This window comes from Mercurialis annua, linkage group LG6 (genome assembly GCF_937616625.2).
Source record: "Mercurialis annua linkage group LG6, ddMerAnnu1.2, whole genome shotgun sequence".
Lineage (NCBI taxonomy): Eukaryota > Viridiplantae > Streptophyta > Magnoliopsida > Malpighiales > Euphorbiaceae > Mercurialis > Mercurialis annua.
In genome coordinates, this window is record NC_065575.1 from 37,401,215 (window position 1) to 37,426,629 (window position 25,415).

General features: G+C 30.0%; 3 protein-coding genes across 4 annotated transcripts; 2 read left to right on the forward strand and 1 right to left on the reverse strand.

The window, feature by feature from the left end:
- Positions 1-2,307: 2,307 nt before the first annotated feature.
- LOC126686993 (LRR receptor-like serine/threonine-protein kinase RPK2) lies at positions 2,308-8,556 on the reverse strand. 2 transcript variants are annotated; one of them, XM_050381331.2, is made up of 3 exons: positions 3,784-8,556; positions 3,297-3,451; positions 2,308-2,680 (listed from the first exon to the last, which is right to left on the reverse strand). In XM_050381331.2, the coding sequence occupies exon 1, from the start codon at positions 8,289-8,291 to the stop codon at positions 4,995-4,997; it is 3,297 nt and encodes a 1,098-aa protein (XP_050237288.1). In that variant the 5' UTR covers positions 8,292-8,556; the 3' UTR covers positions 2,308-2,680; positions 3,297-3,451; positions 3,784-4,994. The 2 variants fall into 2 exon arrangements, with proteins under 2 accessions (XP_050237288.1, XP_050237286.1); XM_050381329.2 differs by having other exon boundaries at positions 3,297-8,556.
- A 2,307-nt stretch (positions 8,557-10,863) lies between these two features.
- LOC126686008 (uncharacterized) lies at positions 10,864-13,453 on the forward strand. The gene is made up of 6 exons (XM_050380016.2): positions 10,864-11,098; positions 11,322-11,377; positions 11,469-11,618; positions 11,688-11,761; positions 11,844-11,981; positions 13,187-13,453. The coding sequence occupies exons 2-5, from the start codon at positions 11,330-11,332 to the stop codon at positions 11,977-11,979; spliced, it is 408 nt and encodes a 135-aa protein (XP_050235973.1). The 5' UTR covers positions 10,864-11,098; positions 11,322-11,329; the 3' UTR covers positions 11,980-11,981; positions 13,187-13,453.
- A 5,910-nt stretch (positions 13,454-19,363) lies between these two features.
- On the forward strand, positions 19,364-21,001 carry LOC126686007 (putative expansin-A17). The gene is made up of 3 exons (XM_050380015.2): positions 19,364-19,582; positions 19,671-19,992; positions 20,546-21,001. Exons 1-3 carry the CDS (start codon positions 19,444-19,446, stop codon positions 20,853-20,855), a joined length of 771 nt encoding a protein of 256 aa, XP_050235972.1. The 5' UTR covers positions 19,364-19,443; the 3' UTR covers positions 20,856-21,001.
- Positions 21,002-25,415: the final 4,414 nt, after the last annotated feature.

Sequence of the window (25,415 nt, forward strand, 5' to 3'; positions counted from 1 at the left end):
CACAAGAATTAAGAAGTTGGTTAGATATAGTTAATTTGTGTTGAAATTTTTAAATTATTCTTTTTAGTGGTTTACGAAAACCAAAATCACTATATAAATATATTGTGCAATAAAATTTCATATGTTTAAAATCATATATTGAAACTATATCTCAATGTTTCTAAAAAAAAAGAAACTATATCTCAATTAACATTGATATAATCAATTCTAGGGATATTTTCATAATTTTATCTTTAATTAACACTACCTTTTTTTTATGGGATAAAAAAGTAGCTATTTTTTTTATTTTTACGGGACGAAAAGAGTATTTCTGAACAAAGTGAGAACTAAATAAGTAAATATAAAAGGAAGCGAGTTTACTTGCTTTTGTTACGCACTCCACCATTTCTTTTAGGGACGATGACAAAAGTACCTAAAATTTTAAAAATATTTACAAAAGTACCTGCAAACTTTTTTTATTTACAAAAATACGACTGATTTCAAATTAATTACAAAAGTATCAAAAAATAAAAATTAATTACAAAAGTACGATTTGTATAATGTCGGTATAATTGTAGTATAATTTTGGAATACTAAAACTATAAATCAAATAATTTATAAAAAATATTTGGTTTATTATTAGTATAATTTCAGTATATTTTCGGTATATATCGATTATAAATTTTTATATATATTTTCTAGTTGATAACATGTATATTTTTTTTATATGTACTTTTCACTATAGTTGGTAATGAACTAGAGAATTTGTATATTGTTGGTATAATTTTAGTATATTGTTAGGTTAATATTTAGTATGCGATGTGGTGTAATGTTGATGTAATAATAAAATTTCAGTATATTTTGATGTGTACACATTTGGTATACTGTTGGTATAATTTTGGTATATTATTAATTTAATTTTTAATATACGATTTGATGATATTTTGGTAAATTTTCATTTAATATTAATAAAATCTTAGTATGTATAATGTCGGTATAATTTTGGTATATGTTAATATAATGTTAGTTTATTAGTATACTGACATTATACCCACAGTATACACCGTATGTTTGATATTATTTTTTATTTTTTTGTACTTTTATAAATATTATTAATATTTTTATAAATAAAAAAAGTCAACATGTAATTTTGTAATTATTTTCATTTTTTTTGGTAAATGGTGTAATTTCCTCTTTCTTTTAAGCTTCCTTTTCTTCTTTAAATCCTAACTGTCAAGATTACAAATTTTAAGTGTTTATTCCAATTGCATCTTTTATTATGCTTTTGAGCACATCTCATAAAGTTAATATTTTTTCTTACTTATATAAAACACTAAGAATTTTAATTTTTGAATTATTATGCATTAAGGAAGGAAACTAAATTAATAATTTAATTTTTACAATACTACAACATATAATAGAAAAGATAATTCTTCGTTGGGCTGAATTTTGAGAGAAAAATTTGGATTATGATTTAAAATTTAAATAGTTGATTGAAATATTTGATTTAAGTAGTTGAATGTTATAAAATATTTGTTACTATAAATCTATTACTGTAATGCGTGACTATTTAATTACTTGTGTTAAAAATATATATTTAACTCTATTGATAATAAAATTATTATTCGTGGTTATCAAGGCATGACAAATCGTAGAGACCAATTGTAATTTTTTTTATAAATAAATATTGTATCGTTTGTATGCTATTTCATATATTTAATATGTTGGATGAGTTCTAATTTTATAAAAAGATAATAATAAATTTTTGGCCCCTCTTAATTTATAATTCTGGTTACACCAATGGTTATATGGTTATAGTGAAATAAAAAAAAGTTGAGATATCTCTTCTTGTATAGCTCACGATCCGGTCTCCCGCATTTAAAAAGAATATTATCTCTTACTGATTTTAGTAATAAATGAGGTCTTAAATTACAGTATTATTTATTAAATTTTAAAATAAACAAAAAAGTCTTAGCTGCCTAATTTTTATTTCAAAAACGAAATTTGAATAATAAATAGTGCCACTTACAAAATAAAAAACATTGAGCAACATAATATCTTGATGAGCAATTGAGATCATAATTTCTTTTTTTAGCTAATCAAATTTTCATTGATGAGCATAGTTTTCTAAAATTTGTACGCCTTCACATCACATTCTCCTTTGAACCCACTAATATCCCGCTATAGAAAAAAGTACCCATAAAATATTATAAAACTACTAATTATTAATTACTATCACCTAATCATAGGTTAAAAAAAATATAACATTGGTGCCATATTTCCATTTTAATAGGGTATGAAATTTGTTGTTATTTCTTAAGTAGAACGAATCAAAAGAGGACGTCACATATTATGCATCAAAAGTAAGGCTAATATCATGATGCATCAATATCATCACTTTATCCATATGAGATTGCTTTTCAAATCGTTTACATATTCCCTTAGCTCATCTTTTCTTGTTATGGCTGCAGATTGCAACAACACCTACTTATTTACTTGTACAGCACGCCACGAAATGGTGGAAAGAATGACACCATCCAAGTTTCCAATACACAGAAGAATGATTCAATATAATTATGTATGTACTTGAATCGTCAAGCGAATCCGAAAATATCTTTCACTCGGAATTAATGAATCTCGGAATGCATCTTTGGCACGGAGTTGGAATCGGAAACGGAAACAGATAACAGCAATCAGCTTCCTGTATGGAAAGAAGAAAGTTGCATGTGAACAAATATAGGAAGAATATGTTGACAACAGATTGCATTATTTTCAAATTATATCCTCAAGAAAGTCATAATGCATCTCTACCTAATACTAGTACTAGCTGCTAACTAAATTGGATATAAACAGATTTCAAAGAAAGTGACATTTGGTTTTTGGGGATGAAATGACAATAAATTTTCAATCCATGATTGAGACTTGGCAACATGAAATCCAAATTTCGAGAATGAGAAAACTAGCATTGCAAACCTCTTGATTTGCAATTTGCACGATTGTGTATGGTAAAGCATAAAAACAAACGCCAAAACGAAGCATGGGAGTGAGAAAATATATGGTTCGCATTTCTTGTAACCCAATTGTGTCTAAGAATTTTCCCTCACGACAAAAATAATATCGTCTAAAAATTATAATCTATTTGCGAAGGTTAGTGCAGAACTTTGCTATTAGAGGGCTTGAACAATTAACCAGCAGTATTAATAACTATGAGATGTGAAGTGTTCTTTGGTTTAGATATTTTAATGAATGATGGATATATTCTGCTAACTAAAGAGACAATAACAAACACCATTCAAGAAACGGAGAAAATAAGTTACCTGTCAGGCTGAGAGTTACATGCCAGGATTACAGAGGGAGACAAAGGACTACATATACTTGCTCGTAGTTATCTAACTGAAGTCCATAAAGAAAACCTCAATAATTTGCAGCAGCCACTTCACTTTTTGTTGTTGCATCGAATCAGTTGTCCTAACTGCTAATGTGAGAGACATTAATGAGACACCTCAAATGTAGCAAACATTGGCAATACTGAAATGATAATCCAAATTAATGATTAGGCTGACCAGCACATTAGTTACTTTCCCGAGCATTATATAACGCACAACTAAGATCAACTGAAAATATTAAATTAAGTAATGATTGTAAGTGTAAGACCATAAAGCAATACATAGGAAACCCGATGTAACTGCTGAAGCCAAATACGTAGAAAGAAAAGGTAGAAGGGCATGCTTACCTAGTACCTGAGACCAAAATAAGCAAGAATCCAACTTAAGATATTCGGCAAAAAGAGAGTACGGTAAATACCTCCACACCATCATGGACTCATGGTATTTGGCTCAAAACTGATCTCCATGCCACTATGACTAACGTCGAAGAATAAGTAGTCCCTAAGAGACGTACTTACTTAGTATTGAGCATTAAGAAAATGAGATAATATAAAATAGCCCCAAGGCTTAGAAAACCTTTTGAGAAACCAGCTCATTAGCCTGCATTGATTAAAGAAATCAATATATTGCTCTTACCATAGTTTACAAAGTGAGGAACATTATATCTGAGACAATGAATAATTAAAGCAGTGCACACTTCATTTGCAAGGCACTTACAGCATCTTAACAAAACTGTTCATTAGGTGGACATGTTACCTTAAAACTTCCTTGGGCAGACGCATCAATATCCAATACTGATGATTCCGTTCCAATGTAAGTGTCTATGAGTGAACTCTAATTGCCAATTCATAGTCCAGAGCACAAAGAAGCACTTAATAATATCATCAACAAATATCTTAGATTATATACCAGTAGCAAATATAATGTCAACTTGAAACAATTGAAAATTAGGAGCTGTGTACAGTAATAAAAAAAATAAAAATACGAACAAACGCAGAAAAAAAAAACTCCTAGCTTTTTGTTACACTAATTCTAATATTAAGTAAACCTAATTTACAGAATATAAATATTTCTCAATTGTGTAAATTTCCAAGCTCAAAATGTATCTTGCCTTCCTCTGAGGACAAGGTTTTATTAGAGATCAGGATGTTACAGTCCTATAACTCTTACTGCGTTACTTGAAGGGCTTGAAAGTCTTCCGAATCTGACAAGTTTAAGGTTTGTTGTATTTCATCGATGATTTATCATGCACAACATGTCTCAGCATATAATGCTACAGCTCTAAATCTTACAAAACTGCCCATAATAGGGTTTCCCCAATGTTTATTGCTGATAAAATATTATACTTAATCAGAACTCTATCAAGTATTGGGCCATGTTCCTATCATCGCAAATGCATTGAGTAGCGAACGCCATAAAACCGAAAACAGTAGCAAGTAGATTTCATGTATAAATTCCAATAGATATCAAACTTTTATGATTTTAAGGAGCTATGAACTACAATATCTTACAGGATAAATCTGCTGGATTCTTTACAAAAAAATGTATGCAGAATGAATGATTAGACAAATGGCAAAACACAAATCATTAGTGTTAACTTACAAAAACGTGTATTTTCAAAAACTTCAGTCAAGATGTTGCTGTCTGAATTCGCTTCAATCGTTGTGCCACTTGCCTCATGGAAGGTCTGGATGAAAGCGATTCACCTGTACACATAATTCCTAAGTGCAATATCTCAATTAGATCATCATGGGGCCCAGAATCCCAAAGACCGGCTACGAAAAATTCACTAGCACGCCCCTGCCGTAGAAGCATACTTGCCCAAGCCACAATATTAAAACCATTTCCAAAGGAAGAAAAGGAGGGATCAAGAGCCTTCTTGTCAGATATCAATTCCAGAAGAACAACACCATAACTATACACATCCGCCTTATCAGAAACACGGCATGTCATTGCATATTCTGGAGCAACATATCCAAATGTCCCAGCAACATCAGTTGTGGCATGTGTCTCAGAAGTACCCAGAAGACGTGCAAGGCCAAAATCAGAAAGATATGCATTGTAATTGTTATCCAGTAATATATTGCTTGGTTTGATATCACGGTGTAACACCCGGGGAACACACTCATCATGCAAATAAGCAAGGGCGCGTGCAATATCAAGAGCAATCTTGTGAAGCATGTTCCATTCCACTGCTCTCCTTAACCTCTCCTGAATGAAACTTTCTAGATTGCCACCAGGCAAGTAGTTGTAGATGAGGAACATTTCTGATTCGCTTACATGATAACCTATCAACTTTACAAGATTCGGATGCTGCACCCTTCCTAGAGTCCTGATCTCAGCCTCAAACTGCTGAACACCTTGAAATCTACCAATTGAGAGCCGCTTAACAGCAACCACAGCTCCAGGGACAATCTCAGCCTTGTATGTGGCTCCAAAGCCTCCACTGCCAATGCAATTCTGAATGTTGAAACCGCCAGTAGCCCTAACAACATTTTCATAGGTTAAATGTATACCAATGTCATTACATGTCACAACTTCTTTCCTACCTGGCCCCCGGCCAGATGCAGACTTATACACATACTTCTTCATGCATGTAAGGAAGAGAACTAATGCTAGTAGAACTGAGAAAATGACAGAGGCAGATGTAATGGTGGCAATAACAATTGGACTGAAAGAACCATTGCTTGTCTGCATGCTTCCACTGGGAGGGCTGGTTCCTTGTTGTGTAACATTACCAGAATGCTCTTGCTCCCATTGTGAGGTTGATGGACATGGCTGAAGGTTAGGGTTCCCTTGCACGTTCTCACATGTGATTAAACTTGAATTCGAAGGTACGGACCCAGTCAAATTATTGAAAGACACGTCAAATACTGAGAGTGAAGCTGCATTACCAAAACTTGATGGTATCTTTCCAGAAAAATGGTTATGATCTAAGCGCAATACATTGAGATGTTGAAGTTTCGCAAATTCAGACGGTATCTCTCCTGAGAGGGAGTTGAAAGAAAGTTCCAAAACCTCCAGTGCAGAAAGTTGAGCTAACTCTAAAGGTATTGTGCCAGTAAAGTTGTTGCTGGAAAGGGATAAATACTGCAGATCTTTCATCTGGCCAATGTAGGAAGGAATTGCACCTTGCAATCTGTTTCTGTTGAGGTTGAGATTAAGTAGGGAATCCAAATGAGCGAAAGTATGAGGAACGGAACCAATCAAATTATTCCCTGCCAAGCTGAGAAATTTCATGCATTTACAACTGCTTCCAACAGCTGAAGGAAGTTCACCAACAATTCTATTGTTACCAATATCAAATATCAGACCATCCAAACTACGACACAAATCAAACGAATAAGATGAAATGTTACCATCAAGATTATTCCCATCCATCCAAAACCCATAGAAAGGCATAGTAGAAAAGCTTTCTGACGCAATGAACAGGGGTGGAACAGGACCAGTGAAGATGTTATTGCTCAAATCATGCAACACAACCAAACCATCAGAATTCATGGAGAAAGATGTAATGTCCATAATAGCATTTTTATAAAAGAAAGAAGAGAAGAAACCAACAGCATCATCATATGAGCTGGTATTAATAAATGACTTCATTGAACACCCATCCTTAGAAAAACTTGGGATATCCCCAGCAAAATTGTTCTGGCTAACATTGAAAACAACCATACATGGAACATGAAAAGCTTGAGGAAGTGACCCAGTCAAGTTGTTAGAACTTAAATCAAGAAAGTATAACTTCTCACATTTAGAAAGGGACTCTGGTATTCCCCCAGTAAAGTAATTTCCAGCCAAGTTCAGCATCTGCAAATTAGAACATGACCCCCAATTCTGCGGAAAACTAGCCTCAAAATTCAAGTTTGGCGCCCAAAGCACACGAAGGTTAGGTAGCAGGGTGATGCTACCAGGCAATTCTTCTTCAAAATAGTTAAACTCCCCCTCTCCACTCTCTGCTTCATCAATCACAGAGCTTGAAGAAACACTCGACCACAAGGGACCATAGTTATTCTTTAGTACAACCACCTTTAACTGCTGACAATAACCCAATTCAGACGGTATAACCCCACTTAAGAAATTTCTGGACAAGTCAAGCACCTGAAGATTTTCCAATCTCCCAACTGTTAAAGGAATATCATCTTGCAGCAAATTCGATGACAATATCAAAGACTTAAGCTTACTACAATTCCCTACACTACTCGGAATGGCACCCGAAAACAAATTTCCGTCGAGAAAAAGGTGCTCAAGGCTACCACAATTATCACCCAAATCATCAGGAATAGAACCACCCAACAAATTAAAAGAAAGCATCAGAATTTCCAATCTATGAGAGTAAATTTCAGGCAATGTACCATTTAACCGATTACCGGAGAGATTAACAACACGCAACGAACTACAATTCTGTAAACTCACTGGTATAGCACCATAAAAAGCATTAAAACCCAAGTCAAGAACCTCTAAAAAATTAAGCTGGCCAATTTCCAAAGGCAATTCACCAGATAACAAATTAAACCCTAGTGACAACACTCTAAGCTGCGTAATTTTCCCAATTGAAGGTGACAAAGTACCAGATAACCTCGGTGATAAATTACCATTATACCCTCCTAAGCAAGGATAGTGCACAGAGTAGTTACTTACCATTGAATTTGAAGAAGAGAGTGAAACAAGAGGACACGTGGAATTATCGTCAGGTGGTGAAAGATTGAGAAATATGACCCGAGAGAGCGAGTTGCAGGTAACGCCGTGCCATGAACAGGGGTGTGGGTCGTTAGGGTTCCAGTCGGAAGTGAGGCTTAATGGGTCGCTGGTGATTGCGGATTTGAAGTCTAGTAATGCTTGTTTATCGTTATCGGCGACACTAACGGAGCTGTGAAGGATTAAAACGACGGGGATGATTAAAAGATAGTGATTAGAATTGAGTGACATTTTTGTGAGTAATTGAAAGAGAGAAAAGAGTTGAGAAGTGAGGATAAAAGCGTCTGTTTTAAAAGATTTTAGAGAGAAGCAACAGAGTGTGATCTTCCATGGATGAAGTAGTAGCAGTAGTAGGTGGTGAAGTGAGAAGAAGAAGTGGCTTATTGATAGTGTTGAAAAAAATAAGAAACGACAGTGAAACGTCAAGGATACGAGAGACAGAATTGTAAAATTCCAAAGCCAAATCTTTTTTTCCCACTGATATTGAGGCGCGCCGATTTTCGGTATAATTAATTGAATTGAAAATTCTGTTTTGACAAAAAAAATGGAAATTCTGACATAGGCGTATTAAAACTTACTCCCACCTTTTTTTTTTAAATTATCGTTGTAAAACAAGTTATTAATAGTATTGATTCTTTTATTTAGGTTTAATTTCTTAAAAAAATCCCACCTTGTATTTTTTTTCGTTTATACCCTGATCTTGTAAAAACACCATTTGTACCCAATTTTGAGTTTTTATGTTTCATCTCTACCCAAAAGTATTAAATTGTACTCTTTTCATTTGAAAAAAAGTTTAAAACAATCCTTCATTTTTAATTTATATACGAATTAGATATTAATGTTATTAATAGTACAAAAATACCATCTTTTTCAAAAAATTAAAAATAATAATAATTTTTTTTAATTTTTTTAAAAAATATTTCGAACTTTTTTTTAATTTTTTTAAAAATATTTCCGACAAAAAAAATTAAAAATAATAATAATTTTTTTTAATTTTTTATTATTTTATCAAATTAAAAAAATTAATTAATTATTTGGATGTATTTGATTATTTTTTAAGTTTAAGGATTTATTTGTATATTTTAAAATAGAAACAAGTATGTTTTAAACTCTTTTCCAAATGAAAAAAGTACAATTTAATGCTTTTGGGTAGAGATGAAACATAAAAACCCAAAATTGGGTACAAATGGTGTTTTTACAAGGTCAGGGTATAAACGAAAAAAAAGTATAAGGTGGGGGTTGTTTAAGGAATTAAGCCTTTTATTTAAGGTCAATTATCATAAAATATCAAATATTTTCGCGTGAAGTTAAACTTTTAAAAATCAGCAAAATTAGCCATTTTTAAAATATTTTTATGGGTTAAATGCAAATTCATACACCAACTTTGACCTAATTTGCAATTACAACATAAACTTTGAAACTTGGCAATGTCAGTAACCAACTTTACACTTTTGGCAAATCGATACACCAAACTCAAAAAACACTAACGTGGACATTGTAATAAACCGCCATTTGTCGTTTTATGATTGGTCGGTGTACCAATTTGCCAAGAAATAAAAGTTGGTTACCGACATTGCCAAGTTTAAAAGTTTATGTTGTAATTGCAAATTAGGTCAAAGTTGGTGTATGAATTTGCATTTAACCCTATTTTTATAGCAATTTTTAAGCGAACCAATTGTTTATCAGCATGTCAACTATTCAGTATCAACGCAGCGAAGCCACATAATAATTCAATTAAAATCAAATTCAATCTTTAAATTAGATTAATAATAATTAATATATTATTTATAAAATTTATATATATTTAAAAATAATTAATATTTCCTAATTAATTCTAATGAACACTAAGTTAAAATCTTAATTAATTTACTTAAGCCTAATAAATTTATTATATGATATATTTGAAAGATATACAATTAGTTTGATTTAAAGATTGATTTTTAATTTGATTTGGTTATTATGTGTTCATTATATGGTTTGGTTAGTTTAGGAGTGTTGCCATGCCAGCTATTCACTGAGTTGGCAGTGATGTGACCGACATGTATAACAAAATATGGGCTCGTTTTAAAAAAGACTATAAAAAATATCTAATATCCCAAAATCGACTAATCATGTTGGTTTTTACAAGGTTTGACTTAATATTTAATTTTCAATATTCAACTTATCAAACACCATAAAAGTATCTAATCATTTATCTACTAATATAAGTGGCTCGTATCTTCTTTATTCATTTTATTTATTTTGTACTTTGCTTTGTCCTGCATTTCCAGTTGTTTTGTTTTACGATGTCAAGCTCAAGTATAAGAGTTCACACATTTGCAGAAATAAGTTCACTTTTTTTATTTTGATTTTGGAAAGTGAAAATTGTTTCGTTTAGCATGAGATCATAAACATAGAAAATATTTTGATAAACATTTCACTTAAGATTGTATGGTTGTTGATTTGATTTGGTATAATTTGAAATCGATCAAAACCGACGGACAAAAAATTGATAATTTTTTAAACCAAATTGGAATATTTACTTTTGAATTATAACAAAAAGAAAAAAAATGCATAAATGCATGTATTATTACTATTATTATTATTATTATTATTATTATTATCAAACAGATTTGACCATTTTAACACACCTCTGGTCTCACTATTTTGAAACGGGGTCATTATTGTGCTGAATTCTGTTGTTGTTGCGGTAATATTTGGGCCAAGCAAAGAAACGACAGTGTTTTGATTGAGGGAACTAGAACTAGGCAACTAGCATCCTCCGTTTGTTCTACAACGTCGTTTTTCAATGTGTACAAACGTCATTCTGTCCTAAAACGGCATCGTTTCATTCAGTTCCCGGTCTGGAGTTTCTCGATTCGTAAATTCCCGCGCATCTCTTAAATCCCAACAATTCAAAAAACTTTGAAGCTTTTCTTTCTTTATTTTGATCCAAACCATTCAAATTTTCTTTCCTCTCAACTCATCACTCTTGCTCCCAAAAAACTACAGCAAAATCAATATCAAATTGCAGATTTGATTTTCGAATCGACAATCAGGTAACAATTTCTCAGTAGCTAAGCAATCATAATTTCCCAGTAGGTTTATACAGTAAACATCGATCGTCTCAAAACAAAATTGATTTCAGGAGACTCTTAATTACCTGTTTGTTAATCAAAAACTTAAAAAATTTGATTATCATTACAAGTTAGGGTTTGTATTTTCCGTTTCTTTCTCATGTTAATTTTAAACAGACGATCTAACAACTCGCTTAATCCGCAGCAACCGAAATGGAAAGTGAAACAAACGGAGTTATGACGAAGCGCATGAAACTCGGTGTACGTCTCTTCATGCTTTGCTTTTCATCAATTCATTCTCTGATTTTTTTTTTAATTAGTACTGCGTTTGATTGTGTATTTTACGTTATAGATAGAAGACAAAGAGCAGGATAACAGAGACGGAAGCACCGGCTTAGATATCGTAGAGAAGGAAGAAACCGAAATGAACATTGCTGGATCGGAAGAGATGGAGCTTCATGTTGCTAATATTTTTGAGAAAATTGAACAGTTCAATCAAATGGTAAAACTGTTTTTAATTACCGTAAGTGCGTAAAATTTGTGTTAATTACTTTTGTGCTGATTTATGTAGGTGTCCGAGCTATTGGAATCGGGGAAAGCGATGTTTAAGGAGATGAGTAATGAATTTGAAGAGCGTTTGCTTATGTGAGTTTTCAAATATTCAAAAATTACATTTGTTTGTTATTTTTTGTTTTTGTTTATGTAAAAAGTTATGGCTTGTGTGCAGGATACATAAGGAACAAATGGAGAAATGGCAGGAGGAAATCAAAGAATTGCGCATGCTTGATGCATCAAATGAGGAGACCAATGCTGTCCTGCATAATGCTAGATATGTACTTCAGAATCCTGCTATTGAATCTTGAAGGTGATTGTCAAAAGTCTTTTTATATTACTCTTAATGCTATAGTAAAAATGGAATTACATCAATGTGATCATGACATGTATGGAACCTTCACTTTCCATAGGATACAGATAACGTTCTAAAAAGTCGCTGTGTTGTTAGAGTGGCTGCAAACACCCGCATGTTTTAGATTGGATTTAGGGCTTGGACCGTGTCTGGTCCAGGTCAAAAGAACCATTAATTAGTTGTGGAAAAGCATTTGATGACTGTATTTGATTTGAGCTTCCATTCAATATGTCATTATATGGATAACTGGATAAGTATCAATTACAAAATTGGACTGGATGAAACTCGGATCTTTAAGATCACTTAGGCTTAAAGTAGTTAGAGCAGTATTATACCTTGAGCCTTGAAGTACAGCTCTACATATCGGTTCCTTCAACTCATCATTTTGTTCAAATGAGTCTACCTGAAACTATTGTCTATTAGCTCATTTTCCTGTATCCTTGACCTTGAGTGATGACACTGTGATAACACCTTGTGCATCCTTAATCTCAAGTGTTGTACCATTATTGACTGGTTTGTGACTACTGGTTTCATCGTTGAGAAACTGACTCGTTGTTTCTGAATATATAGTAGATTGTGAATCAAGAATAATTGTGAATCAAGAATAAATGGTTCTGTTTTCTTTTGCTGTCTAATGGGCAGGGTTGTCTTGTTTTATTGGATTGTAAGTAGAAGATTAAATTGACCATTATTGCTGGGATGTTCATCTTCTGCCAATGAGCCTCTATTAGGATAATTTTTGTATATAAAAGCATCCTAAATAGTTCCCCTAGAACAAGGTAAATAGATTAAATGATACATTTGTTGCTTCATTGTAATTCAGAAGTATGAGAAATGAAACGTTTCTACTTCCACGTACTGATCTCTGAGTTTACATGGTGCTTGTATTGTGATTGAATCGGCAATATTATTCGTTTTCTGCCAACAAGTGACAGATAGCCTTATGAGTCCTTTTCTACTCCTAATCTGAACAACTAGTCTATCACTATTGTACCGTGTTGCAAGCATAGTTGATGATATTGCAGTTTATTTGATGTTTCATTAACTGCATTTGCAATTTGTTGATGCAAACTTGGTTCTGTATTTTGAATACTAAGTGTGGTCTTTCTATGAATAAATAATGTATTCAACTGAACTGAATTAGTTGAGTTTTGTCAAAGCAGGCTAGATTCTGCAGTGCCTTCATAGCTGCATGATGATGGAATGCTGTGAAAAGAAAAAGTTATTCGTTAAACTCTGAAACCCCGATAGACACTTCAGATGGGAAATTTGTATAAAGTGTAAGGAAAAGTCCTATCTTTTGGTCGCAACCGCAAGGATTAGGTACGAATTGCTTTTACATGTAGCTCTGTTGGAATATCTGAACTTATTTTTCCTTCAACTAAATAATTAATCATATAGTGTTCCTGCTTCAATTTCTGAAAAATAAATTCATTCCCTAAACCAAATAATATTATTTTCTTGTTGCAACTCAATTCAACACTATGTTTAAACCATTAAATTAGTAGAGGGAAGGTGAGGTCAGTGGTTTTGTCATCCTCCATGTGCTATATAATACGTGAACATGGCACAAGACATGCCATGATATACGGTTCCTAGTTGAGACTAAAACATAATTATCCACAAATGTAGCTGACTTATACCTTGCATTAATTATCAATACCTTTTATAAGTACATGCAAATTTCTTGATAAACAAGTCATTAGCATGATTGCATGTAGTTGCAACCGCAAAAACAGTATAAATACTTTTTTTATTGATTTAAGACTTTGTATTTTCAGTTGAAGAATTATTTTATCCAGTGGTTAGGTGTTAGTTGTAGAAAATTCTAAGTTGAATTTGTAAAGTATAGCCCCGAATAAAAGCTGTTGCATTAGTTTATTGCCTGCTGCTTGACAATTTGCATCCCAACTGTACTTTTAACGTACCACGGATCATATAACTAGCTTTACAAGTAAAATTATGATATATTGCTGAATTTCTGGCCAAATTCCAAGAACTTGAACTCATGGAATATTTGCATATGGTGTGAATTTAGTAATTATTTGTTGAATTTTTTTTCAGCTATCTCCAATTTAATATGTGCATTATGGGAAACTTTACACTTTGTCTTTAGGCCTAATGTCTTAAAAAACCCCGACCTTTTAGCCCCTTTTCAATCATACCCCGACGTTGCAAATTTGTCAATTTTACCCTATTTTGCATTTTTGTGTTTCAATTGTACCCTGAAAAATTAAATTAACGTCTTTTGCGTTTGGAAATTTGTTTAAAACATTCTACATGTATCGCATATATTAATTGTATATTTTTAAAATTTATTTAAATTTAGTTAAATTAATTAAGAATTTAAATTAGTGTTAATTTGATTATGATTTTTAGTCAGTTTTTAAAAATAAAGGACTTATTTGTACTTTTTTGAATAAAAAAGAATTTAATTTCATGTTTAGACTTAATTAATTGAATGATTTCATCATTTAAGTAAAAAAATTAACAAAAATTAAAATATTGGGGTACAATTGAAAACGGAAAATTCAAAAGTGGGTAAAATTGACAAATTTTCAACGTCGGGGTAGAATTGAAAAAAAGTTTAAAGGTGAGGGGTTTTTGAGTGATTAGGCCTTGTCTTTAATGTATTTTGTTCATTTTACCATCGGATTAAAGTGATAATTATTCATCCAATAACGGTGATAAGTGAACAAAGACTACAAATTATTTAGTTTGTACGAAATAAAATAGCCATTAAATACCCGCGCATTATTACCCTTATTTGCAAACTTCAACTTAACATATCTACCAAAATCAGTGGACCAATGTCTGCGTTAGTTCTCTAATCAGGAGCTTAATTCCGGAAATCACTTTTAGAAGAAGAAAAATTGAAGATAAGGATCTCCTAAGTTCAAATGAATAAAAGAGATTATATTCACTTAATTTACACTTTTGATACAAAATAAAGAGAAAATAACAGAATTAGGCTAAACACGCTAAATATTTACAAAAATGCTAAGGGAACAAAAACTTTTCACTTAATGCTAGCTTTCACTTTACAGATAATGCGCTAACTTTTAAACTTATTTCATTCAATGCTAACACTCCACTAATCTAACAGATTTCATACAACTCTCTCTCTCTTTATGATTTATTGCTATTGTTTATTCAATTTCTTAATATAATTTTTTGGTATTAAAAATTTTCAACCAATTTTCAAATTCTATCAGTTTTTTTTTTGTGAAAGAATTCCTTCAGTTCTTTAAAGTCGTTTTCTTAAGTTGTAAACTCTAAACAATATCTACCACTGTTAATAATAAATATTTTATATAACAATTTTATTAAAATAATTATTTAAATAACACATGATACTTCATAGGTTTGTTGAAGATAAATAATCACAACAAATCATAATTAAATAAAATTTAAATTAGTAATACATAATTTATAATTCGTGATAAATATTTTTTTAACATATATTACATGATAAATACATAATATATATATATATATATATATATATATATATATATATATATATAATAGATTTTACTTATATGTTTTTAATATAAAATATGCTATCATATATTTTAAATACACATAATATATTATTAAATGCATTAAATATACAATATATAATAATTTACGAGACGTGATTGAGATATTTTTTAAACGTATTTTCTTAATACTCTACATCTCAAAGACTTATCGAAATTTTTATTACATGTATTACATATAGATTTTGTATACATATTTAATATATCTCTGATAAATAATTTATATATATGATAGATATATTTTTAAAATGTATTAAACAGATACATCGTTGATATATAATTTATACATAATATGTACATCCTTAATATATGTCTTTTAGATGTATTTGTTAGATACATCTTTCATATACAATTAAAATATAATAAGTATATCCTTACTATGTATCATTAACAAAATATTTTATACAATTTACAGAGCATGTGGCATATTTTTATTTTTATATATGTTATAGATACATTTCAACTACCCGTAAATTATATATTCAATGCGTTAAATATACAACTCAAATACAAATACTATACATATACGATACATTTCTTATGACGACATTATATTGTTATTAGTTTTTTTTATTTATATGATACATATACGATATATATTGGATACATCAATGATACATTATAGATACATCATCTGATACGTCATAGATGTACCACCGGTACATTATAGATACATTATTGATACATCATAAATACATCAATAATACATTACCGATGCATCTTTGATACATCGTAGATACATCAATCGATTTTTAAACTAGTGGAGTAGCCCATACAAGTGATAATTATATGTTAACGCTAGTTCATCTTTGATCACAAGTCAATTTAATTATTATGCTCGAGAGAGTGTTAGAAAATGAGACCATGAGTAAAGCATTCCCTCTTATGATACATTGCACACTAAATTTTTTTTAAACTGTAATTTTGTTATAACATAAATATTAAGTTATGATACATTATAGATACATGTTTGATGTATAATTTATACATTGTAATTTTTATATTAAAATTGATGGATTATTATAAGAGGCTATTGATATTATTTAATGCGTGAATTTTAATTAAAATATGTGATACATATATCTTTTAATTTAAAATATATTATACATACACCTTCGAGACACATAAATAATACATATTAATAATATATTTATTTATTTATTTATTTTTGTTAAAGAAAAATGAAAAAATAATAATCAAATATGTCTTTGATACATATCTGATACATAACGGATACATAAATGATACATGTTTGAATAGTTTTGACAAACTGACGCGTGATTGGTGCACAGCTCTGATGCGCGTGGCAGACACATGTCAGACGCGTTTCTGACGCGTTTTTGACCTATTCTGACGCGTTTTTGATTTTTTTTGACTTGTTTTGTGTGTGCCATGTGTTGCATCCTCATTGGAAAGGTATTAAATGTAAAGTTTCAGCTTTTTGAGGTGCTCATGTAATATTTCAACAAACTTAGCATTTTTGTTATTTTCTTCCATTTTTTGAATATTTTTGTTATCTTCTCCAAAATAAATAGTACAGATTAATTTAATTTAATTAATCATTTTTAATTTACATTATTTTATTTTTTTATGAAGGGTATAAATTAAATAAATATGACATCTCATGTTTATTAGAACTTGAGAGGATTAATCCAAAAATTAATTAAAGGCTTTTGAATTGAATTATGATTAGGGGCGCAACTATGGCTGAGGTAGCGATCGTCCCCGTAAATTTTTAATTTTTGCAAAATTACTAATTCAAGTTTTTTTTTTAAAAAGTACGATTACTAAATTTTAAATTTTATACAATTAACCCTCTCAAATTTTATTTTATACAAATTAGCCATCTCATAGTAGAATTTCTAGTTCCGCCACTGATTATAATATTTCTATCAATTGCATTATGTATATGTGATGGAATAATTTAAAAAAAATAATCTTTTTGAAATTTTATTTATAATCCAACCATTTAAAACTTCATTTTAGTCTAATTTTGATAAATATATCTCAATTGTACCCAATTAGGCATATTAATAAAAATAACTAAACTTTTTTTACCTTTTAATTTTATCTATGACCAAATTTAACTATTTTTTTCAATTGAAAGATACTTAATAAAATTATATTATAGTTGACGAAAATGAAAGGTTTTGTCATAATCGAAGATAAAAAAAACAAAACAGAAAGTTTGACATTTAAAAAAAAACATTGAATAGTGTACGTAGTTTGGTATTTTTTTTTGAATGTACTTATAGAAATTAGGCCAAAATGGATATTTTAAAAGATTTGGCTATAAATAAATAAAAAGACAAAAGATATAAAAAAAATCCTTTAAATTATTCAAAAAGAGAATAAAAGTCTTTTAACTTTTTTCTTGGCCATTTAAGCTCTTAATGTTAGTAAATGGAGCAAATAAACTCGAATGTTTGAAAAAGAAAATCATAGAAATAACTAAATATTTGAGGGGCTAAGTATTCAAAAAATAGACTAAAACGGCTTAAATGCTGTATCCAAAAAATTAAGGTCTTTTTGCACTATTTAAAAATATTAAAGGCTCAAGTGGTCAAGAAAAAACTAAAAGGATTTAAATGCTCTTCCTTAATAACTTGAAGAATTTTTTTATATCTTTGGCCAATAAAAAAGGATTAGTTTCATATAACCATTTTTACAAATTTTTTCATTTTAATCACGTTTTTTAAGAATGTCATATAAATTCACCTCCTTTTATTTTTCTACAAATTTATCACCGATGTAAAAATCGGATGAATTTTTTTGACTGGACAAACGAAATCGACAAAAGAAGAGACGGAGAAAGGTGTTTTCTATTTTAATTGCGGCATTAATCAAACTAGGAGAATTATTTGGTATGAGTAAGATACCAGATTTTCACATAGATTTGCAAAAAAATGAAAGGTCGTGAATTTATATGACACGACGTGATTAAAATAAAAAAACGTGGATCTTATATGAAATTAATCTTTAAAAATATCAAATAGTTTAGATAGTTTTGAGTGATTATTCTCCATAATTTGTATTAAAATTGTAATGAGCTGCTGTCTAGGTAGCACGGAAACGGAAACGATACGAAACGGACACGGGGAAACGAAAGTTTTTCAAAATGAAGGACACGAAACGTGGGGGAAACGTGTAAATAACAAAAATATAGGGATATATTTATAAAAATATTATCTAAATATTTATGATAATTAACAAAATAATTAATTTTAATATACTGAATATTTAAAATTTTATAGATATATAAAAAAATATAATATAATTCAACACAAATAAGTATATTTGATGTATTGTGGGAAATGCGAATGTAAAATTTATGGTAACTAGTTAGATTTTTTATTTGTGGGTAATAATTTTAATTTTTTTACAAATTTTTAATTTTTATTATTTACGGAAACGGCCCGAAACGTTTCGTACGGGTGTCCAAGAGTTTCCGGTTTCCGAAACGGGAAACGCAACTTTGTCGAAGTTTCCGTACTTCTTAGGCTGCTGTTATTACAACGTTAAAGGAATGTTAATATTTCAGTATTGACAATTTGCCACATCTGTTGACAATGAAATTCACCCTATATGGAACCGACATCAGCGGAAATCTGTACCTTAAATAAAATTGAAATCCTACTTGCAATTTCTTTTATTAATAATAATGACATTTTGACCTGCAAATATTTTAATTGCCCATCACGAAATGCAGTTTTGCATTAATTAAATAATTCCAATCATATGATTAAAATTAATTCTGTTTTAAATAAGAGAACTCTGATCGACTAAGAAACTTAAACAGTTAGTATAAATACCTTAGCAGATTGCCATTATCAAACATATCATAATCATCATCAAAACAAAGCTATCAACTAAAAAAAATGGCGACGCGTTTTATCTTCCGTAGTTTCACAGTAGCATTGCTCGCATTGCTCTCCGTAAAACAATGCGTAGCATCAACGGGGTGGCTACGAGCCCATGCAACTTTCTACGGGGGAAGTGACGCTTCTGGTACGATGGGTGAGTGGTCACATTTTTCATTTTCTTTTCGATTTATAGCTAATTTTTATTACGTACCGTGCAAGAATTAATTAGGCTGTGCTTGCAGGGGGGGCGTGTGGATATGGAAATTTGTATACCGATGGTTATGCAACAAAAACTGCTGCATTGAGTACAGCATTGTTCAATGATGGGAAATCATGCGGTGGATGCTATCAAATAGTGTGTGATTCAACTCAAGATCCTCAGTGGTGCCTAAAGGGGACTTATATTACTATTACTGCTACAAATTTCTGTCCGCCTAATTATAATCTTCCCAGTGATGATGGCGGATGGTGTAATCCTCCTCGACCTCATTTCGATATGTCGCAGCCTGCCTTTCAGACTATCGCCATTTACAGGGGCGGAATTGTGCCCGTTCTCTATAGAAAGTATGTCCTCGAACTGAATCAAAATTTTATTTTTTTAAACTGAACTAAACCGGAACTTTAAGAAATTAAATTTTTTCAAATCAAACCGACCAAACTAGTTGGTTCGGCTTATTTTGTTGTTCGGTTCAGTTCGATTACTTTAATTTGGTTTGTACTAATGCTTAATTTTAAAAAAAATACATGTCCAAATCAAACCGAATGAAAAAGTTAATTTTTTTATAGTATCAGACCTAACAGAACTAAATTTATCCGCGTGGTTTGGAAACAAAAAAAAAGATATTTATTAATAATATCAAATGAAATCAAATCAAACTGAATTTATCGATTTGGTTCAATTCAATTTTTCGCTATGGTTCAGTTTTCGAACATACCTACTTTATATTGTTTTACTTTAACTTAACTACTAATAAACTTCTCTATTAATTAGTCTCATAAGCTTGTTAATTCTAATTAACTAGTCCAAATTTTGATCAATTAATTTTTTTTTCCAATTAGTGCTTATGATCTGTAATCTATTGTATAATAACAAGGGTATTTTATTTTTGTGATTCAGGGTGAACTGCAAGAAAAGTGGAGGCATAAGATTTACCATAAATGGAAGGAACTACTTTGAATTGGTGCTTATATCAAATGTAGGAGGAGCAGGAGATATTTCTAATGTATGGGTAAAAGGGTCAAAGTCCAATAAATGGGAGACCATGTCAAGGAATTGGGGTGCTAATTGGCAGAGTTTAAGCTATCTCAATGGCCAAAGTTTGTCCTTTAGAGTCCAAGCTAGCAATGGGAAGATCAAAACCGCTCTTAATGTGGTTCCTTCCAATTGGGTTTTTGGTCAATCTTTCAAAAGTAATGTTCAATTCTAAAATTAATATGAATATGTTTGTGTATCAATTGGCTTTCATTTTTATTTCTATAAGGTTTATAACACTATGTAATTAGATTGGTTGTGGCTTAGCTTTGTGCACTAAAGCCCACCAAGTAATAATAAAGTATTGTAATTTGCATGCAATTTTTATCTACTTTAATTTTTTTTGATATATATTTGTACCCATTGAAAGTTCAGATTGTTATTGATTATATATTAGAAAGGAATGTTTTAAAATACATCTAAAAAAATAAAGGCCTAATGTCTTAAAAAACCCCGACCTTTTAGCCCCTTTTCAATCATACCCTGACGTTGCAAATTTGTCAATTTTACCCTATTTTGCATTTTTGTGTTTCAATTGTACCCTGAAAAATTAAATTAACGTCTTTTGCGTTTGGAAATTTGTTTAAAACATTCTACATGTCTCGCATATATTAATTGTATATTTTTAAAATTTATTTAAATTTAGTTAAATTAATTAAGAATTTAAATTAGTGTTAATTTGATTATGGTTTTTAGTTAGTTTTTAAAAATAAAGGACTTATTTGTACTTTTTTGAATAAAAAAGAATTTAATTTCATGTTTAGACTTAATTAATTGAACGATTTAATCATTTAAGTAAAAAAATTAACAAAAATTAAAATATTGGGGTACAATTGAAAACGGAAAATTCAAAAGTGGGTAAAATTGACAAATTTTCAACGTCGGGGTAGAATTGAAAAAAAGTTTAGAGGTGAGGGGGTTTTGAGTGATTAGGCCAAAAATAAATTGCAAAATTAAACCCAAACTGCAAGTTTTTAATTTCGCATTTCAACCTTTATTTTTTTTTGTTCCGTAGTTTTAAATAGTTTAAAAAAGGAAACAGTTTGAAATTATTTTAGAAATTGTTTCATAAAAAGTGTTTAAATGAGTTTCAAACGGTTTCCAAAGACACATTTGCAACCGTTTTTAAAAAATCGGTTCTTAAACAGTTTTAAAATGTTTCAAACGATTTCTAAAAATACATTTTAAAACCGTTTTTAGAATAGTTTTTAAATAAACAGAGTATTTTTATTAATTTTCAGAATAATGAAATAAATATTCAAAAAATAAGTAAAACAAATAATAAATTCATATCTAGAGTACTTTTTGCAAATGTATTGAAAAACGGAGTATTTTTGTCAAATACTCTAGTAATAAATATTTTTATTTTATAATTGAAATAAAATAATAAATTTAAATCTAAATTGATGACCATTTTACTAGCCTTTTTAATCCATTTGTTAATTATGATTTTATATGTATGTTTAATTTTAAAGAATTATCGATATATAAATTCATGAACTATGCATATTTTTACATTTAATTACATTTGATAATAGTTGGTAAATATATATACCAACTATCGTTTTTTGATAAATCGATATTCCAGTTGAAAATGCAGTAAATATTGATTATGTGAGAGTCGGATTTTTAGAAGGCTTAATACATCATTTGACCCCTAAAATATACCATTTTATTTTATGCGACCTCTAAACTAATTTCGTATTCTTTTGGACCTCTTAACTCTTTTTTTGTTCTATTTAACCCCTCAGGAATGTGCACATCACACGCGATGACGTGGATAAAATTGCTGACGTGGCTTTACTGACATGGGGTTAAATAAAATAAAAAAGACCAGATGCTGTAAAAAGGCCAAACCTTTCACAAAAGTCATGACCTTTCAATTTCGTTGATTTTGACCAAAAATCGATTATTTGGTTTCAATTGGGTCCAACACTCAATTGACATTCAATTTTGCTGTTAAGGCACCTATATGGCGTGCCACACAATCTACCACTGTGGGAATTATCAGGTTAAAAGTGCATTTAAGTTCTTAGTGTTTAAAAAAATTATCAATTTCATACATATAAATTTTTTTAACATATTTTACCCAATTAAATACCACCGGCAACGTTTTTGGTCGCCTCTCCCGTTTTCCTACCGTCCCATTTTTTTCCGACTGATCCATCACAGTCGCCGGATTTTTTTTCAACCAAACTAATTTAAAATTTTAAAATTTTATGTGCCAATTTTATAAAAAAAAAATTAAAAAAATTAATTTTTTTTCAAAAATGGGAGGAGCCGCTGCTCCTCGTTTTTGGAGCAGCAGCTCCTCCGTTTAAAAAAAATAATTTTTTAAAACAATGTAAATTAATTTGGTTGAAAAATAAATTTCGGCGACTGTGATGGATCGGAAAAAAAAGTCGGGATATTTTTTTACACAGAATGGTTATTTTAATTAGTTTTAATATATGATTTTATTTTCAAAAAATAAAATAAATGAAGAAGAGGGTGAAAGTATATTAATAAATTTATAAACATAGAATTGATAAATATTATAAAAGTTGAGTTGAAATAATTAAAATTAGAGGGTGTAAATAATTTTTTAAAAACATTTCAGAATTTATTTGTACTTTAACTTGATAATTGCCACGGTGGCATATTATGTGGCACGCCACGTAGGCGCCATATCAGCAAAATTGAATGTCAATTAAGTGTTGGACACAATTGAAACCAAATAATCGATTGTTGGCCAAAATCGACGAAATTGAAAGATCAGGACTTTTGTGGAATTTTTGTGAAAGATTTGACTTTTTTATAACATTTGGCCTAAAAAAATAGTTAAGAGGTCAAATGAAACACTAAAATAGTTTAGAGGTCATAGAGAATAAAAGGGTAAAGTTTAGGGGTCAAAAAATATATTAAGCCTAAATATATTTTTTTTAATTTAAAATAAAAAGTGATGTACTTTACATATTATTTGAAAAAATCATTTAAGGCTTTAAAAATTATGAAATCTAGCGGGTGTTCCAATTTTAACACAAATTTTATAAATTTAGAATTGATTTGAAAAGTTTGAAATTGCAAAAAAATAAAAGCTGGTGTATTAAAAATTTTATAATTGAAAATTCGTGAAACACACTAAAAATTATAATTTTATTAAAAAATTTAGTCTTTATTTAACCTTATCACAGTATAGTAAATTTATATATTTTATAATATCGTTAAAAACAGACAAATTCCATTTATTATTATTGAAATGTAAACGAATATTTACATGTACAAGAAGTTATATTATGTAATTATTTGACTAGATTTCAATATTTTTTATTTTTCTAGAAGATTAAATGGGTAAGCACTAAATAATTGTATTTCGAGAAGGTTAAATGGGTAAAAATTAAAAGTTTGAAGGTTCAATAGGAAAAACACTTATTATTTTATTAAATTCGAATTTAAACTTGATCGCTAAGTAAAATAGGGCTAAAAGTGAGTTTTTGGTGCCTGAAAGTGTTAAAAAAGCTACTAATACCCTATAGATTTGGTTATGGTCAATTTCAGTCCGTCAAACCTGCAAATTGGACTATAAACTTCTAAAACATTGCAATTAGTCTAATTTATAGACTTAGACTACAATCTCTTTGAATTTTAGGGGCTATTTACGCCTAATTACGTTTTGGTCCTCCAAGTTTATAGTTATGCACAACTACGTCTGTTTAGATTCCAACATGCAAATCAATAACTCGTCACCCGAACAGTTTTTTCTAAAAATTATCATCGGACGCTTCAGTTTCTTATCACTTTTTACCTGTTCAAAATATAGGTGTCTACAACTCATACTGTAAAGATGGACTACTATTTTCAGATGGAGCATATAAAAAATTGCATTTGAAAGATTACATTATTTAATAGAGAGAAACTATATGAAGAAATAAAAGCTTTTGTGATTAGACTAACCATAAGTTTACAGCTACATAATCCTAACAATTAACGTAAAGTAAAAAACCATTTAAAAAAAAAAAATCAAACTATGCAAATTAGTCCAAAGGTTCTTTATTCTCTATAGTTGTCCATTATTTGTCCCTAACATAATTTCTTTCATTGAAGTTGCATTTCAAAATAAAATTAACAATCATCAACTACCCAAGTTTTTCATTAACTACCTAATTTTCATTATATTAACTATATATTAAGTGAATTAGCAGCGAAAAAATGTGTTAAAATAATGAACTTTCCCACAAAGCACCGATTGCAGTGACACGCAAGAACATATATATAATCAATGAATCCTAGGATTAACAAAATTCTTCATACGTTGGCTTAATTGTTTAACTAGTATTATAAACCCAACAGCAATTTATATAATTTATATAGAAACCATATCACCTTTTTGAAATCAAATTAATCATAATTCATAATACAAAAAATAAAATCATTGTCAAATTACATTGGTCTGGTGCATTATGAGGACATGCCTAAAGAGATTTGCAGCTACATCACAGAAGATATTGTCGGGGTTTTAATACCTCGTAGGTGTAGAAGACCTTAGGGTCTGTTTGTTTTTTGTTTTTTTCCTTGGCTTTGACCAATCTCTGTTTACAAAAAAAAAAATCTCAAATGCTACTTTAGAGGAGGTGAATAAGGTGTTTTAAAAATTAAAGAGATTTAAAGACAGAAAAAAGACACAAGCAATTTAGAGTGGTACAAATCACAAGTTGATTCTACTCCACAACTCAATTAAAGATTGACATTTGGATAA